An 18,731-nucleotide genomic window follows, 5' to 3' on the forward strand; every position below is an offset into this window, starting at 1 on the left:
CGCTTAGGGGGTTTTGGGTAACAGTTTTGTGATGTAATGTTTGTTCCCTCCTGGTGCCCCAGTCACCTTCTATCTCAACTTTTCTCTTTCTTCTCATGCGTTCTCTTCTCTCCTGCTCTACCTTTATCAGTTTCTCTTCTTCTCTTGTCCCCAATCCACAAGTAAACACTCCCTTGCTGCCTTTCTACGAGTGGGCTCTGCTTCTAACTGCTCTGGAGCGCCCCCTGCAGAGCACCTAGAGCACCCCTGTTGTAAATTGTCCAGCATCAGTGATGCGCCAGTGAGCACCTGACGGCTTGAAGTTTCCCCTCAGTAGGACCACTGCCATATGTTATATCTTACTTATGACATCCTTGGGTATTTGTGCGCTTTTATAAATCCCAATAACATAACATAATATCCATTGCATTTTTATCCATTTCTTCTCATTATGAAGGTGACATACGTTTCTTTGCAGGTTGTTAACAAAAATATTGTTTTGCTTGGCTATGATAATCCCTTTTGTTGCCTTCCAAAGTGTTTATCACCTTTGAATTTGTCGTTAATTATCGGTGAGTTGAATTTATTTGGGTGTATTAGTTTTGTTTTGGGTCTGCTGTGGTTATCTATATCATATGACAAATGTATATGTTAAGTAAGCTCAGTTTCCGCCTACCTCGTGTAAGGTTTACTATATACCTGTATAGTACTGAGATCACCTGACATGGCTGTTATGTCACTGACGTTATTGCTATGTAAATGCAGAGTGCATTGCGCTCAAGTTTGAATATTTTATAAGTGGTGCATGCCATTAAATGCTGTTTTTTGCTTTACAGTGTAGCTCTTGCAATATATTACCACATCAAAAACAGGTATGTTAATAATGGATTTTGCTGTGAAAATGGTGACGAATCATAAATGTTTGCTGTCATGTCTTATTTTTCTGATTTCTAGACTTATCTGCATTTCAAAAGCTTTGTGAAATATTTAGATAGAGACAATGGAAATGTGGGGACACGCGCAATATGCTGTAACATAGGTATTTTAATATTTGTCTCGCAAATAAATCTTGCATTAGTCGCTGACCTTTGGAACTCATGAATACAGAGTCCATATGTATTTTCATGTAAAGTGAATAATATGAATTTTAACCTAAATGCTATGTTTTTTGCCAGTACTTTCCACCCTTTTTTACATGCGACCCAGTTCACCATTATGTATTATTTACAAATTATTTACATGCAAAAAGGTTTACAAAACGCATATTTCATGTTGTCTTCTAGAACCATAATCAGTTTGTCGATTGAAATTTAGATCGAATAAAATCAGTCAGCGGATTTTAGATGATGGCGCTTAAGTTTTTATCTAGTCAGCAGGTGTGCAGGTCACACGAGCCGAGAGCTTGAGCCTGCTGGCTACGAGTTCGAATCCAGGGAGCACTAACTTAACTTTCATCTTTTGAGTCTACGATTAGACCGAGGAATAGTATTAACCTTAATTTACAGGTTATAGACTTATAAAACACTTATATGAAGACCCATTCGAAAAGCACGTTATTTATTATAAATTGCATATTTATTATATAATGTTATGTATTGAAATAATTGTTAACTAATTCCATAGCGTACCTCTGTCCTTGCTGACACTTTCCATCATTTAAAACTATACGAGTGTGAGGTCCGTAGTATTACCCCTAGTCGAAGGGGGCTGTTTTGGTCATAGTCAGGGATAAATAAGGTATTCATATTTTTGAAGATTGTTTCTGTGTCTTGTGTAACTTGGTTCTTGGAGGGACCTGTCTATATATTTGTGGAAGTAGATAAGGTAAGTGTTCCCAAGTTGACATGTTTACTGGTGTACTTCGTTTTGAAAAAGTGTGACTTTCTTAAAGTCCGACATGTTGGGTTTTATGGCCAGCCTGGGCAACGCAAGTGCGGCTCTACGAGGCTTGCTGTATTGAGGTATAGCATAGAAGCTCCGCCCATTTCCTGCCTATCTTTTTATTTGACTCCTATTACTGTCCTTTCAAATTCGAGTATAGGCTTAGTAGTCCTTTTTTTGTTACTGCCTTGTCTGCATTTGTAACCTCCCATAACAACTGGACTTTTTACTTGTGTTGTTGCACGATTTGCTTTAATGATATTTCATTTTCAACCCACAATGTCGCAGCATGCCGCCACCTTTTATATTGTTATTAGTCATGTATTTTTTTCATTTCCAACGCAGTCCGCTTTCACTATTATCGGTGAGACCAGGGTTGCGGTGCGAAGGGAGACGGTGCCCTCTGCAGTGTACTCAGGTCACGGAGCAGGCAGCGGGGACAGTATCGTGTTGATTTTTCTTCTGTGGCAACTAAAACAACCAATTCCATAAACTGGCACCCAGAGGATCTTGAAATCTTTGTTGTTCATGAGATTTCTTGAACAAGGGGAAAGCCCTACTTCAAGCCCTTGGAGACAATCAGAAAAAAGTTGCAGAAAGTTCAGTCCTGTCCTTTCTCTGCCCAAGACAGAAGAAGCTATTGCAGGCCAGCACAACAAAGCACACAACAAAGTGGTAGTCTCTCCTCACAGCTTTTCCAGCTCTTCTTGGCAGGTTCCATGATCCAAAAGAGTTTTAAAATCCTGGGGTTTCAGACGTAATATTAATACAACACTTCTCTTTGAGGTTCTGTGGTGTTAGCTCAAACAATGTTCTCCTAGCACACATAATCCAGTTCTGTTCTGCTCAAACCATGTTCACTACAGGGGGTGGAGACAGCATTGTGGAAGGAAGACACAGTCCATTCCGGTGCAAGTGGCAACTCCTCGCTCCACTTTAGATGCAGGACAGATCCATCAGCCAGTCTATGAGTCATGCAGGACAAACCTCAGCCCTCTTTGTGTCCCTGTCTAGTGTCAATGCATAAACCAGCCCCTATCAGTCTAAAACCCAGACAGGAAATACACAAACGGGCAAAGGCATATGGATGGGTATACAAGGAAATATACACTTTCTAAAAGCGGTATTTCGAAACACACTATATAAAAATCATCTTTCCTAAAAGATATATTTTTAAATTCTGAGTTCAGGCATACTAAACTCCACTTTTCTATCCGCTTTCCATGGCAAGCTACGTTAGTAAAAGTGTTACAAAGCAGCTCCCACGTTAACCTGTGGGAGAGAGAGGCTTTCTACAGTGAAAACAAAATGCACAGTGTTTCACTATCGGAACATGTAACAAACACCAGCATATGCCCTACCTTTCCCCCACAATGCACCCTGCCCACAAGGGGTACCTTGGGGCTACCTTAGGGGTGTCTCATATGTGAGAGAAGGGAAGGTTAGGGCCTAGCAAGTGGGTGCACTTGCCAGGTCGACATAGCAGTTGAAACTGCATGCAGACATTGCAGGGACAGGTCTGAGAACCCTTTAAAGAGCTACTTGTGTGGGTGGCACAAATCAGTGCTCCAGACCCACTAGCAGCATTTGATTTACCGGCCCTGTGCACACACAGTGTACTGTATTAGGGACTTAGGAGTAAATCAAATACTCCAATCATGGAAACACCAATCCCTAAACACCATTTACAGTAGGAGCACCTGCACTTTAGTACTGATCAGCAGTTTTAAATTGCGCAGAAACACTAAACCAGCAAAAGCAATATCCAGAGTACCACCAAAACCAGGAGATTAGAAGCAAAAAGGCTGGGGAAACACGGCAAAATATGCCAGTTCTAACACCACCACACTTCATTCTACCATGGCATTGTTGAAACGAGGGCAGGAAAATAGCAGACTTGGGTTGCACCGCAAAGCCCTAAAATGTCAGAATGCATGCCATGATTACATATACCTTAGTTTGAATAGATTTACAGTCAACAGTATGTATTATTTCAAATAGGACATATTTCTATGTGAGAGTTAACTGGAGCCTGGAAGTTATCTCACGTGTAGGCTCTGAAATACTTGAATTACAAAAAGGTGTCAGGTGAGCTTCAAAGGATTTTTATTTTGTACATCGTGACTGTTAACTTAGTGAACTAGCTTATAAGTGGAGATTCAAACTATAAAAAAGTTACACTTTTTTTGCTTCTGCAACCATTATATGATGCAATGGTTCAGGATTCTCAAATGGCTGTTTGTTAACTTGCCTTACTGTAAAAAATGCTGGATTCATGTGGGAGTGAAGCACACCCTCCAACCCCGGGGTGTATAAGGGTGCATAGTGTGTTGGAAATTCCGCATAAAGAAATGGTTTTGTTTAGCCTCTTGAGTCCACACAGACAATACGATGTTATGATTATGATATAAAAGCAACTGAAATTCAACAGTTACAGCGAGCTAGGCAATATTGACCCCTGCGATGCTTTTGACCTTACACTGGATGTTAAACTCCTCACAAATGACAACATTGTGACTTCACTGAAGCTACAAATTATTGCTTTTTACTCATCTCTTGAGTTTTTTTCTGAAACAAAGTTGCAGGTGGGCTGTGAAGGAAAAGGCATTGAGCGCAGGTCCTTTGCCAGGAGCTGTGATGAGCACATCTGAAGGCTGTACCAAGTTATCCTCGAGAAGAGGGGTGCCGAGGGCAGGGTCTGACACAAAGCCACGCCCTGCAATTAAATAGGTCTGGCCGAAGCATATTGTGTATGTTTTATGCTTTACAAGTCTGTGTGAAATTTGGTCAAAATTTAGTGATCGAGTGAGCCCCTATATTTGTGTAATGTTGGACAATAGTTTGCATACGCCTAACATACCAAGATTAATAAAATATAAGCCCTCATGCAGTTAACAATCCTTCGAAAATCCTCGTCAGTTGTTGTTCAATAGATTAAATAACATGTTCAGTTATAGCAGATTAAAATAATCAAATCATTATCAAGTTACCAGCAGCGCCTCTCTAAAATATGGAAATATAATAAACACTAGTGAACATAAAAAAATAAATAACGTTTCTCTTAACTGTAGGGAAACTTAACCCTTTAATGGTTGAGTCAGGGAATTCCCTTTACTTGGTATATACATTTTAACAGTTTTTGTAGGATTCAGGTTGGTTTCTGCAATGTTATCGACTAATATTTGCAATAAAATGTACAATGCATATGTTTGCAGAGCATATTCAAATTGGTTAAAGCAAATTCAGTCATTTGAGCACACATACAGAATATTTAATTTCTTTAAATAGATTAGGGTTGGTTTTATGAATAGTAATTCACCCATGTCAATATACAGTGCCAGCAAAGAACAGATAACTGACAGCTTGCTTTGTGAAATCCTAACATATGGGTGCAGCCTCCCATCTGATGGAATAAACCTATTTATCTTGGAAACATAGACATCCAGGGGAATTCAGAAAGGACATTTTCATCAGCCTCTCATTTGTCTCTCAAGTATCAATTGGAAAGAGCTCTCAAGAGAAAATAGTGAACTGTTGCAAATTCTGAGTTGGGAATGGCACAACATTTTATCAAGGGGGCTAATGCTTATTTCATTATACCGCCACACAGTAGCCAACAAATTCGCAAACTCACCGGGTGCAGGGCTGCTCAAGGGACACTCAGCCCGGGACACTCGAGGCTTTTCTGTCAGTCAAAAGTGAGTTGAAGTAGGACACAGAGGACCAGAAACTGAGGCCGGCAGCTCCATGAAGAAAAGCTGCAGGGCCAGTACAAGAACAAGTCACCTTCACTTCTCCCCAGGAGAGGTCAGAGGAAGAGTGACAGAAAATCACAACCAGGATAAACAAGCATTGGCAAAGTCAGTAGGTCTGACCTACGAGAAAGCTATTGCCTTTGTTGATGCCTTTTAGCCATGTTATACAGCACCATGGCTGTGTAGCATGGCTGAAAGTAAAGTTAGAAAAAACAACTATGATGTGGCTCCATCATGGTGCTTTTTTTCTGTTACTGCTGGTGGGATGGGTCACAGGTATTGGGTAAGACACTGCTCCTAAGTGTGACTGATCTGATAGTGACCAGCATGGCTGTAGTGAGACTTTGTTCCAAGGTGTGAGGCTCATTAATGTCTGTAAAATAATTGAGGTTTATAGACTGAGGTTGCCTTCCGAATTATGAGACTTCCTAAAAAAAAGTCAAAAAAGTCTCAAGGATGCCCTAACCTTCCAAGTGGCAAGAGCCATACCATTTCAAAGCGATAACCTATGTTGCACTCTGAGAGTTAGAGTTTCGTTTCTTAATTGTAAACATCACCTCAATAATCTAAACATTCAAAGTTGCTCAAATCACAACTGCCTCAAGAACCCTTCTGACATGGAGCCACCAACCAGCGACCCAGAAAGGAGAGTCGCACAACAGTGAGCGGGTACAGGACCAGAGGACTGGGGAAACCTAGCTGTCACCGGAAAGAAACCTGTACCCTCATAGTATCTGCCACAGGCCTCAAGCTTTGGTAGTGCCCGCTCTGTGCTCAATGTATAGATGCCAGGCTGCTAATGCAGTGACCTGAGGGCTGGCAGTCCTGAAAATCAGTGCTATTGGCTTAAACATGCAGTTACCTGGTGTTTGGACTACAGGCCTGCAGAGAAATGCAGGTTTCCTGACAGAGCTTGCCTTTGAAAGGCAGGTGGCACAGGTTGTGACTTGGGACCGTTGAAGCTCCTGCACTAGAAGTTGTTCTGAAGGAAATACCTTGCCCTGGCCCAACAAACGCTGCTCTTTCTAGGTTTTCTGTTTGTCATTAAATGTGTAGCATTAAAGGCAGGGACAATCGAAACCTATATTGCACAACTCCAAGGACATCACTAGTATGCTAATCCTTAATTTTGAAACCTGAATATCGTACCTCTTTTGGATCACACACTGTTGGCAAGTATGACCCAGGCCGTTTGCTCCATCTACTTCCTACACTTTCCCTTCGCACCCGTTACTTCTGGACCGATTTTTACATTTTTGAGCCTGTTTAACCACTCTTTTTTAACAGGTTTTTTTTCTCTTAGTATGTGTTACATTTGTGAATGTGATTGAAAGGCACTCTGATCTCAAAGAGTATAGTAAAAAGTCCAACGCTCACATATGCGCGGGTCATTGTGCGTGCTTGCATAGTTCTCTGGCTAAGGAATACTTATGTGATCATGGCTCCATTAAAAGTAGTCCTAAACTCCACACCATGATTAACTACAAACAATAACAAGAACTGGCAACGCCAATTCTTCTGGTCTTGGCAAGCTGGCGCAAAGATTAGATTAAAAGCTTTTTTTTTTATTGCAAGCTTTTGCCACAAAAAGAAACCAAGCATTTGCAATGCAATAGGTCTCACATTTACGCGAGTTTAAGCTACTGGCATTGTAAATGACATTGTCATTACAATGGCAATATCTTAAACTTGCGTAAATACGAGACCTATTGCATCGCAAATACTTGTTTATGTTTAACCTCTTCAATGCCCATGACGAGCTGGTCTCGTCATGGGCCGCGGCGGCGCTGTGCCCATGACGAGACCAGCTCGTCATAAACCCCGCCCGCTAATGAAACGGCCGGCACAGGGCGGGGAAAGGGGCGGGCACTGAAGGGGTTAAAATGGAGCGTGGCGCCGCTTCAAGTACACCACGCTTGTTTATTTTTTTTTTACTTTAACACAGAGCGTGGTTTCGTTGAAGCGGGCGCCACGCTCAGTGTTAAAGTAAAATAAAAAAAAGAAAGAAACTGAGCACGGTGTCCTTGAAATGGCGCTGTGCTCAGTTTTACAGTTCAAAAAAATAAAAAACAGAGTGCGGGCACCGCGCTCACTATGAAAGTAAAAAAAATTAAAAAATTAAACAGAGCGCGGTATCCCAGAAGTGGCCGCCGCACTCAGTATTAAATAACAAGTGCGATGTCCCTAAAGCGGGTGCCGCTCTTAGAATACAAACACAACAAAATAAAGCAGCCGCCATTATCCCCATAAGTGCCCATAAGTGCCCATAAACAAAATAGTGCTGACCCCCTAGATAAAGCCGACCATGTACGGAGCCAAGTAAAAGATCCAGTCATCATGGGCGGTAACAAATGGCGTCAAGGCAGTAGCAGGAAGGGACTAACAAGCCTCATAGTGAATCAGAAGTCAGCATTTACCACGGACAATGACACCAGCCAATCAAAAATATGGGCGGAGAGAAGGCGAGGCTTACACAGCATACTCGACTACTGCATGCCTCACAGAGCGAGCAGTGCATGCGTGCTGCTGCTAGGCTCGAAAAAAAAATGCTGCTTAAAAGTGGCACCAATAAAGTTAATGGGGTGACCCTATATCCCTCAGGACCTGGGTATTAACGATACAGAAAACAATTGGTCCTGTCGAGAAATACAATTGCTGTGATCAGTTTATATTATTTTTAAGAGAAAAAACACAGTGTCTTGAGTAATCTTTCAACAAATGTAAAATGATTTTCCAAATAAGAAAATAATGTGAAACATTACGATAAGAACACTCCTGAGAAAATCTTTTCATCCATAATTAATTTTGTGTCCGTGACGGCATTTCTTTGAAAAACAAAAGTAAAAAGAAATTATCTTTGTGAATTTTCTCCGGTGTGTTCTTATCGTAAAGTTTCAAATTTCTTTTCTTATTTGGAAAATCATTTTACATTTGTTGAAAGATTAATCGAGACGCTTAAAAGTGGCAGCCATGTGCTTGTAATAAAAATATTTATTTTCAAAGGAAAGGTAACAAGTGCATGCAACCTTAAGAGAACCGTATGAGTGCTAGAAGCCCGGTGTACTTAAAACAGGTAGAGACACCTTTTTTCATGTTAATGCACATCAAAGGAAAATACAATTCTTATTGTCTCTAAGAGAATATAATATCATCTTTGAATTATTGTAAGCCTGAAGACATGGTTTAACACATAAGAATGAGTACCAAATAAAGACAAAAAAAGGGAAAGAAAAAAGCATTGGCTAAGTAATGTATTGGCCAACATCCATGAGCACTGAAGAACTCTTAATTTTAGGCAGTTGTACACATGTGATCAGGCAAAATACTGTCAATCACAGTGAAGGGAGCCAATGCCTAAAGTGGGTTGACCCATTGCCTCATTCTGTATGCTTTAGTTAGCAGAAACAAAACATGAATGGCAGCTGAACAGGATAATGGGTGAAGAGAGCTGACCCATAGCCCCTCTATGTATGTATTTATTTATTTATTTGTATGTATTTTTTACTAAGCATCCTTGACGTCAAATAGAAACTCCAGAAGTACCGCTACCTCTAGAAATCCCAACATTTAACAAACAAACAAAAAACACCTGTCGGTTGTGCTCTGGATTAGTGCCTAAAATCTAGAACAGCTTCCTTCCTCAGTTTTGGTTCATTAACATAGGTGCTCATGTTTGTTTTATTCTGTGCTCTAGAGACAAACAGGTGAGGCCAGCACAGCAGGGCGCTGGGCTCTGGAACCAGCCCCGCCCTCATGACCTCTCATTTAATAGCAAACTGAAAGGGGCGCACCTAGAGCAGTGAGTTCCTGGCAGCCTTGCTCAGCTTCACTTAGGGCTCATTTTGATGTTTTTCATGGTACATGGGGAGGACCCGTCGGGGACCTTAAAAAAGAGGAGGATTGCAGACTTAAATCCTTAGGTGATAGGACTGCTGCAAAAGCAGTATCCTACCACCTGAATATGTAGGGTTAGAAAATATGTGATATTGCTGCCCCTCTGAGATTTTGTACCTACTGTGGTGAGTAGAAAATGCTTACTTTTGGTTCAGAATGCCTTTCTAGTGTGGTGTTTGAAATGGACGACAGAGTTAACAGGGATTTTCCATTCCAGAAGTTGCCTGGTGCCATATTATAAATAGGGCTCACTGTCTTGGCTTGCGCCATTGTGAACCCATAACTGTGTGCATCGGGTGCAGATGGGTCAGTGTGCCCTATTACAATCAATGTGCTGGTCACAGTGCAAGTATGAACTCGTTCCTGCACTGTGAACAGCACATTAGTGAAAAGTGGACCCGCTGTTTGAAGCCCCGGTCTGCTTTTCACTGAGGCCGCACATCCTGATTCACCTTCAAAGTGGGGCAAAGAACCTCCAACAGGTGAGGGCAGTGAATGACTGCAACCCTTGCAGGGGGGATGTCTGTAGAGTCCATGAAATTGATGTGCCACCTCTTAAGGGGTGCTCTTGGGGGTGCACTGACTGTGTCACCTTGTATGTGGTGCAGTTAGTGCAACCGCAATGGATTCTTTGCCTTTTCACTTGTGTCTGTAATATGGTGCTGGTGCAGTGGCAAAAGGTTCCATCAGTTGCTTGGGCACATATCCCCATCAAATGAGGAATCATCCTCTTGTGAACATGCCGGCTCAAGGTGTGTTCCTGCGCATTCCATATTGCAAGAGGCACCCCACAAGCATGTGCGGCCTCATCTGTAATACCATAGTACCCTAAGGGTGCAAAAAGTGTATGCAAATACCCTTCGCCCCCCGCGAACACACGATTTGTAATATGGGCAAGCGAAAAACTCAGTCAGGTAATAGTGACATGATTTGTTTAGTACAACTTGCAGGGCAAAATTGTGATATCAAAATAATACGTTGTTATTGTTATTATTCAGAAACCATAGCACTGCCCAAATGCATGTTCGATTTTCATAAAAATATTTTCTTCTTTCCAGTACCTAATTTTCCACATTATAATTATGTTTAACAACATTTCATATTTTTAAGATATTTGTTTCAACACATAATTTTACCCTGAAGGTGTTTGAATTATTTTTGATACAAGAAAAAGAAACATCCTCAAGATATTCAAGTCACGTCGAAGAAATGTAAGATTCTCATCAGTAAGCAAGTCTTGTCCTCGAGCAGTGATTAAAGTAATCAAGTAGGCAATTAACGTTATGAAAAGCCCGCGCGATGTAAATAAAAATACTTCAACATGGTAAATCCTAGTTTATTCCCGATTCCTTAACATTATTTTACATTGCTTGGAAAATCATAGCAAGAGTTGCAGCAAGTTATGTGCAAATGCACTATGCTCATTACTCGTCCAAAAGCAAAGGTAGCACTATTTTAAACTTTAATCAAAATAGGAAGATTTTATTAAAAAGGATGTTATGGTACCTGAATATTGTTATCAGACTGTCATGGGCATGAACGTCGTGTCCTAAATATTGTCCAAAAAATATTCACCCACTGGACTTAATTATATAAAATCGACTAAGACGATATTTATGTAAAGGGTATTTAGGACACGCTATTTATGTCAGTGCAATATTTATGTACACACAACCCAGGTGATATTGCAGTAAAGTTTCATTTTAACTCTGTCGATCTCAAAGATGTGATAATGTCAGGCCTCTTGATTTCTGCTTTGTCTACATAATTAAAAAGCGGTGTCCAAATCGGGTTCATTGCACATTTCCATTGACGATCTTTCTTCCATTACATTAACCTGAGACTATCCGAGCCTAAGGGTCTATGGTGTGGGACAGCATTCGGCTGTAGCCCTCACTGATAGTTGTCACCAACCTTTAGGAAGTTCTTGCTTTGAACAATAAAAGAAGCCACAAGTGTGTGTTTTGCTACAAATTAATGGCCTTATTGGGAAACTGATCAAGTTTTTAGACATAGCCCACAACAAACCTAAACTTGAAGATGGTCGTAACTAGGAAGCTACAGCAGCGCACAGTCTGAATCCCATATCCATATTTTAGAAGTATTTTAATCATCTTATCTGTTGTGTTGTCTTTACAGTCTGCTTATCTATTTATATTTATTGTTAGGATTTTTCAAATAACACGGCGCTGTATATTTACATCCAGTATCGCACAGACTATGTGTTTTTAGTTTTTATTGTAATGATTTTTTTAAATGTACCACCCCTGATTGGAGCCTTGTCTACTTCTTTAGGTGAATACAGGCCCTAGTGCTATGCATGGACTTCAAAAACTCAAACCTGAAACCTCTTCTACCACTAGTAACATCCAGGCAATAAATCAAGGCGGGATACGTCTATTTGATATAATTATATTTTGACTGTGAGCTTCCACTATCGGGTCACTTACCCTCCCTATTTATCATTATTTTAATTTTAGGGCCTGTCAAAAAGGACAGAAATGTGCTTTAAAAGGGGGTGCTTAAGCTAATCCTTAAGTTTGTGACGGAGTGGTCCCGTCCGACGACTTCTAAATCATGCCCAATGATGTTCTAGGCTTCTAGGAGATTCGTTTAACTTTGAAGAACTGGAAGTGTTTGACTGAAAATAATCAAGCCACCATATCCAAATAAATCAATGCACATGCAGTAAAAAATAAATAGCAAACTCTTAGGGTATGTAGATTTGTGGAGAGATTTACAAGAAACAGGTAAAATAAAGCATAAGAGAAAGCATGCCTCGTCTAACATCATTTTGTGTGAGGATCTTCTTGTATTTGGCTGGATGTCAGCAAACGTCTCCTTAACTCCTACTTTCCTCAAGGTGCCCCCTATTGAATGCATTGATAAACTCTGTGAAACAGCTTCAGGGTCTCATACTCTGTTCAGCCCAACAGAAGTATTCTTAACTTGCTGTTTTTAGGTCGAGCATTCAAGACCTCTTGTATATACTTTAGTATATACTTATATACTTATATGTGTATGTACTTTGTGGGCTCTGGAAATCAGTCCTAGGACTTGTCTGCTTCCGCTTAGGGACTTTTTTCTATTCAACTGCCTCTATTTAACTGTCTTGATAAAAAACGACCAGCAGAGGTCAGTAAGATACCAGAATTGCTTTCTGCTGAGGGGCTTTCTTTTTTAAATTTTTCTGGAACTGCCTCTATTTAACTTTCTTGATAGAAAACGACCAGCAGAGGTCTGTAAAATACCAGAATTACTTTAGCATTCTCTAGGTTCCAGTCCACAGAATTTGTCTTTCAAGAGCACCTGTAGACAATAATATTTATTTCAAATCTTGTATTTTCAGTGATATGACCATCGAAGGCCCTGATTTTATATTAAAAACAGAGCTTTGAACTATACCACGGGTACTCATAGTACGGCCCGCGGGCCGTTGGCGGCCCGGCAAGCCTTCCTTGGCGGCCCGCGGACCTTGCAGACAGTGCCTGTGCCCTGTGCTTGTCAGCGAACACCGCCGGTTACAGCAGCGCGGAGCTGTGAGGCCGGGCGATTCTTTTAAAGGCCATTTACTTGTTAATGAGGCTTTGTTGTATTTCACCTCTTCTTAGCACCCCTGCATCTCCCCTCTCATTGAGTGGAGATGCAGGGGCGCTAAGAAGAGGTGAAATACAACAAAGTCTCATTAACAAGTGAATGGTCTTTAAAAGACCTGTGAAGTACTTGGGTGCGGCGGCCGTTTGCATTCCCTGGAAGCCATCTCAGCGCGGGGTGAGGTGACAGAGGACAGCAGGGTGAGGTGATGGAGGGCAGCAGGGAGTGAGAGCAGGGGGTGAGGTGACAGCGGGAGGAAGACAGAGTGCAACAGAGGGAGGAAGAGGGAGGGAGAGAGAGGGAGAGGAGGAAGACAGGGAGAGGAGGAAGACAGGGAGAGGAGGAAGACAGGGAGAGGGGGGAAGACAGGGAGACAGAGAGGGAGGCAGAGGGAGGGGGAGGGAGGGAGGGAGAAGGAGGGAGACAGAGGGAGAACGGAGGAGGGAGGGCGGGAGACGGAGTGAGAGATAGATAGAGAGGGCGGGAGACAGAGTGAGAGATAGATAGATAGAGAGGGCGGAAGACAGAGTGAGAGATAGATAGATAGAGAGGGCGGGAGACAGAGTGAGAGATAGATAGATAGAGAGGGCGGGAGACAGAGTGAGAGATAGATAGATAGATAGATAGATAGATAGATAGATAGAGAGGGCGGGAGACAGAGTGATAGATAGATAGATAGAGAGGGCGGGAGACAGAGTGAGAGAGAGATAGATAGATAGATAGATAGAGAGGGCGGGAGACAGAGTGAGAGATAGATAGATAGAGAGGGCGGGAGACAGTGATAGATAGATAGATAGATATATAGAGAGGGCGGGAGACAGAGTGATAGATAGATAGATAGATAGATAGATAGATAGATAGAGAGGGCGGGAACAGAGTGAGAGATAGATAGATAGATAGATAGAGAGGGCGGGAGACAGAGTGAGAGATAGATAGATAGATAGATAGAGAGGGCGGGAGACAGAGTGAGAGATAGATAGATAGATAGAGAGGGCGGGAGACAGAGTGAGAGATAGATAGATAGGGCAGGAGACAGAGTGATAGATAGATAGATAGATAGATAGGGCAGGAGACAGAGTGATAGATAGATAGATAGGGCGGGAGACAGAGTGATAGATAGATAGATAGATAGATAGATAGATAGATAGATAGATAGATAGATAGATAGGGCGGGAGACAGAGTGATAGATAGATAGATAGAGCGGGAGACAGAGTGATAGATAGATAGAGAGGGCGGGAACAGAGTGAGAGATAGATAGATAGATAGATAGATAGAGAGGGCGGGAGACAGAGTGAGAGATAGATAGATAGATAGATAGAGCGGGAGACAGAGTGATAGATAGATAGATAGGGCGGGAGACAGAGTGATAGATAGGGCGGGAGACAGAGAGATAGATAGATAGATAGGGCGGGAGACGGAGAGATAGATAGATAGATAGGGCGGGAGACAGAGAGATAGATAGATAGATAGGGCGGGAGACAGAGAGATAGATAGATAGATAGATAGATAGATAGATAGATAGATAGATAGATAGATAGATAGATAGATAGGTGTGCATACCGGGTCTGGTGGCTCAGTAGATGAAGGCGTCTGCTGCAGTGGCCTGTGTTCAACCTCATGGTCATAGTTTTTTTTTTGCTCTAGCCCCGCCCCCTCCCTCACTGGCCCCGCCCCCACCGGTGCGGCCCTCAGCCAGAAACCACACTGTAAATTTGGCCCCCGAGAGAAAGTTTGTGAGTACCCATGAACTATACCATTTCCTGCTGAAAGGCAATATTTCTCTCCATGTGTTCCCATACCTGGCGTGTCACCCAGTTTGGTGCTTACTTTCCCTCCATGTTAAAGAACAGTAGATGTTTCAGCACCCAGGATAATGTGCTGCAAAGCTAAATACATATAAGGTCCCAAAGGCGAGACCGATTGCATTGCAAATGCTTGTTCTTTTGGCTGTTTGGGCTGTTCCTTCCACCTACATAGGGATGTACAATGGACTATTTTACATCTGAAATCAGTCGGCGAGCGGCCCGATAGCTCTGGGGAGCGAGCGTTGGCAAAAGCAAATAAAAAAAATGTTATTGAGAATAAAGCAACCATTTTTGTCACGTCCAATTTTCAGATGCTTTTCTCAGTGTTAGCTCACTAGTGATGCCATAAAACGCCAAACCTGTTGCTGTGCCAATTCTCGTGAAAATGTGGTACTAGTTTGACTCTGTAGAACGCATGAGGTGCTGTTAAATGACTTAAATAAAAGATCAGGAATCCAGCTCTCTAATCCGGGTCTTCCTTGTCCAGGTCACAGAATACCTCTGTACCTTAGATGAATTTAAAACTTCTGCAACATCTTACATCTTCTTAGGTTAGAAAACTCATGACATGTGGGATCGATATTTTGTGCACAAAAAAAGTGTCTACAAGATTGACTAGCCCATGCAGTGTCAGTAATTAACACAGCAGAGTTTCCTCTCTGTTCCTAACCCCCATAGCCCGAAGTGGCCGAGGGGGCTTGAGATCTTCTGCCATTCATGCCTGCCTGTTTCCAAGCCAGGGATGTGCTTGATGTGCATTTCATCAATGCTGTAAATGCCTTTTTAGTTTTAACTTTGATATAGCTTTAGGTGTTTAGCCAGACTAGGTCCCCCCCCACCCCCTCCTTAACTGAAAAATAATACATAATATACATTTAAAGCCGGGCTTTAGATCAGCAGGCCTCCTCTATTGTATTGGTCTGTTACATTTTCATTTGCATTTTGCGTCCATCCAGGGAAGCATGGACTGTCCACTTTACCCAGTGATTCTCTTCACTTTGAGTGACTGCACAATCCCGGTGCACATTGTTCACATCCTCCTAAAATAGTTCCTTTTTGCTTGCACGTTTGGGTGCTCAGTTATATGGGGGTTTATTTTTCCTCTCTACTTTTTAAAGTTATAAAGTGTTTAGATGACATTCTAACATTGTAGCTGCCTGCGGTTTGAGGGCCTGGTTAGTTATTGATTTATTCATGTCTTCACAAATAACTTTAAAATGTATGGCACAACTGAAAGGCCTGTATATAAAAATAAAACCACTACTATAAAAACGGGCACGTATGTGAATATTGTTTAAATATTAAATTCGTAGCACAAACTTATGGGGGCCACGTTTAGGTGGGCTCATATTTTCCTTTTTTGTTTAATTTTTGGGGCATATTCTTGCAATTAAAAACAAATGAACCATCGCATAAGCCGCCTGCCAAGGAAGGTGTTTTCCAACGCTTGTTTTGTTGTGTAGTGTGTAACCTCGCTTGCAGTAACATTTGTTGGCGCCTTGCACTTTTGGACAAACCATATACCTGCATGCGACTTCACGCTTGGCTTTCTTCCTCCTATGATTTACGTCATTGGCTGATATTTGTTACTATAGAGTGCGGCTGTCCAACATAACCCCATCATGAGTGGATAAAGCAAGCAAGTGCAATACTGACACCCGGTGGCCACTTAGAGTATGGCACCAATTCAAGTACCAGATTGAGCATCCAATCCACACCTAAACTATGGAGGAACTGGGCATGTTGTGCAATTGGGAGGAAACGGACAAGGTAGATCCATTTCTTAACGGTAATCCTCATTACGTGCCACAGGGATTTGTACCAAAAACGTGGACAGCAGTGAGCCATTTGATTTGATCTGTGCTGAATGCATGCCACCATCTTGTCTGTGGGAACACAATGCTTTAATATCCAAAACTCCCAACTCTATGAAAGGAATTCACTACAAGATCACTCATCACACGATCACAGATCTCGTGTAGATAAATATGAACGTCTCAAAAAACAGCTCTCTGTTCTCCGATATATCTCTTATGTGGCATCCCCAAAATGGCCATTTAGGTCATGCAGAGCCATATATCTTCAGGAGATGCCACGCCAGGACAAATCTGAATCACATCTGGTAAACCTAATGCGTTTCTGTGCAGCTTTTCCTCTTGCTGGACGCAGAATTAGAATGGCAATGGAAAGGGCCATGCATCCTGAGCTATATATGGCGGTGCACCAGGAAATTGTGGCTATAGGATGTTATTCACCATTTCAGGCTTCGTAAGGGCCGGTATCTGGGGTGGGGATACCACCCGGAATTGGTAAATGCTGGCACTGTTAATCAACCTTTAGTCCCCAGATACATGGGGCAGACTATTTCCTGACTGACAGCTTATCTGTTCACAGTGGTTAATTTGTAAAAAAAAAAAAAAAAAAAATGTGCTGGGGCTCTCATCAGGAGGCAGATTGCACCAGCTCAATTCTCCTGTGAGCACCGCCTAAAACAGAACCAACTACTAACCAGGAAGGTGGGGAAAGAATGTGGTGTAATGGCCGCATCTACTGACTTCGGAGTTGGGGAACCAGGTTTGAGTCTCTGCATCCGCTCAACATCCTGTGATTCGAGGCAAATCACTTAATCTCCGAATGCCTACCATAACTGAATGTGTCCTTAACTGGTGCTCATGAAAAGCGCCAGTGTTGATGATTAAGTGGCAGTGCTGAGCACCGGAAATCACCGGCTCAAATTAAGCACTGTCTGTCCATCATTCCTTGTGGCAGCAGTGTCCTACACCTGGCCGCACCCGGCTCTTTTGTGAACACAGCAAACTGGTATATGCAAGCATGCATCCTGAAGTTTGATGGCTGGGGGAAACTGCCTAGTTTGACCAACAGAATGATTTGCAGTGTATCCATTTTGAAGTGCATCACCGATATTCATGTGCTTACCCTAAAGTTCAAAACGAAACAACACTCCCAGGCATGTTTTTTCCTGTAGCCCTGTCAAAACACAGAGTAGAAGTGCATTTTGTGCTGTGCTGCGCCAGGTGTGACGGAACTTGGTACCTCTTGCCAGGACTGGTGTCGTCAGCACTGGGCAGTCTACCTTATGATGAGGGGGAAACAGGATTTGGCTGAAGTTGATCTTGCTGTGGAGGAAGATTTTACATTTGGTTCACTGACATATCATCTGCAGAATAAGATCTACGAGAATGTGACTCCAGCAAGAAACCAGTGCCCTAGATCTGAAAAGACCCTAACAGTGATAGCCATACGTTCGATTGTTGGATGCATTTTTAACCAGGCCTTCAAGTTTAAAATGAAACACATTTTTTTCCTGCAGAGAAGAGCATTCAAGACAAAGGTGTTCGGCTGGCCAAAGTTTTCCACTCATAGGTAGATGCCCTGAGAGATGGCATTCAGCTGCGGTAAATGCCATATCTCAGAGTGAAGCAAATGCATTTCAGAAACCATAATCCTGTCACCCCATCCATTCAAGCTCTGGATTGGCTCACACAGCCTACCATATCCCATGTAAGAGCCGGTGCATGGTCCTGTAGGAAAGAGTCCCTTTTTTATAGCCACCCCTCATTTTTTGCTCCGAAGGCTGATGGTTATGGCTCTTATAGTGCACTGTAGTCTGCTGCCCAGACTACAGTGCCTGTGCTCTCTCCTAAAACTGTTATATTTGGCTTGGTAATCCCAAATTGGCAAAGGTTTTACCTCCTTATAAGTCCCTAGTATATGGCACCAGAGGTACCCAGGGCATTGGTGATAATGGGGTCCCCAGAGCTACAGCACGGTTTTGTGCCACCCTGGGTGATCCATTCAACC

The 18,731-nt window shown here is 42.3% G+C and overlaps 1 protein-coding gene across 3 annotated transcripts in view; it reads left to right on the forward strand.

Annotated features, from left to right (window-relative positions):
• CCNY (cyclin Y) overlaps positions 1-18,731 on the forward strand; it is a 456,261-nt gene that overhangs the window by 323,281 nt on the left and 114,249 nt on the right. For all 3 annotated transcript variants that reach the window (XM_085631891.1, XM_085631890.1, XM_085631892.1), the window contains exon 5: positions 816-851. In XM_085631891.1, coding sequence (XP_085488017.1) covers positions 816-851 — 36 coding nt within the window. The remainder of the gene's footprint in view (positions 1-815; positions 852-18,731) is intronic.

The sequence above is a fragment of the Triturus cristatus genome, chromosome 10, assembly GCF_964204655.1.
Source record: "Triturus cristatus chromosome 10, aTriCri1.1, whole genome shotgun sequence".
Taxonomy (NCBI): domain Eukaryota; kingdom Metazoa; phylum Chordata; class Amphibia; order Caudata; family Salamandridae; genus Triturus; species Triturus cristatus.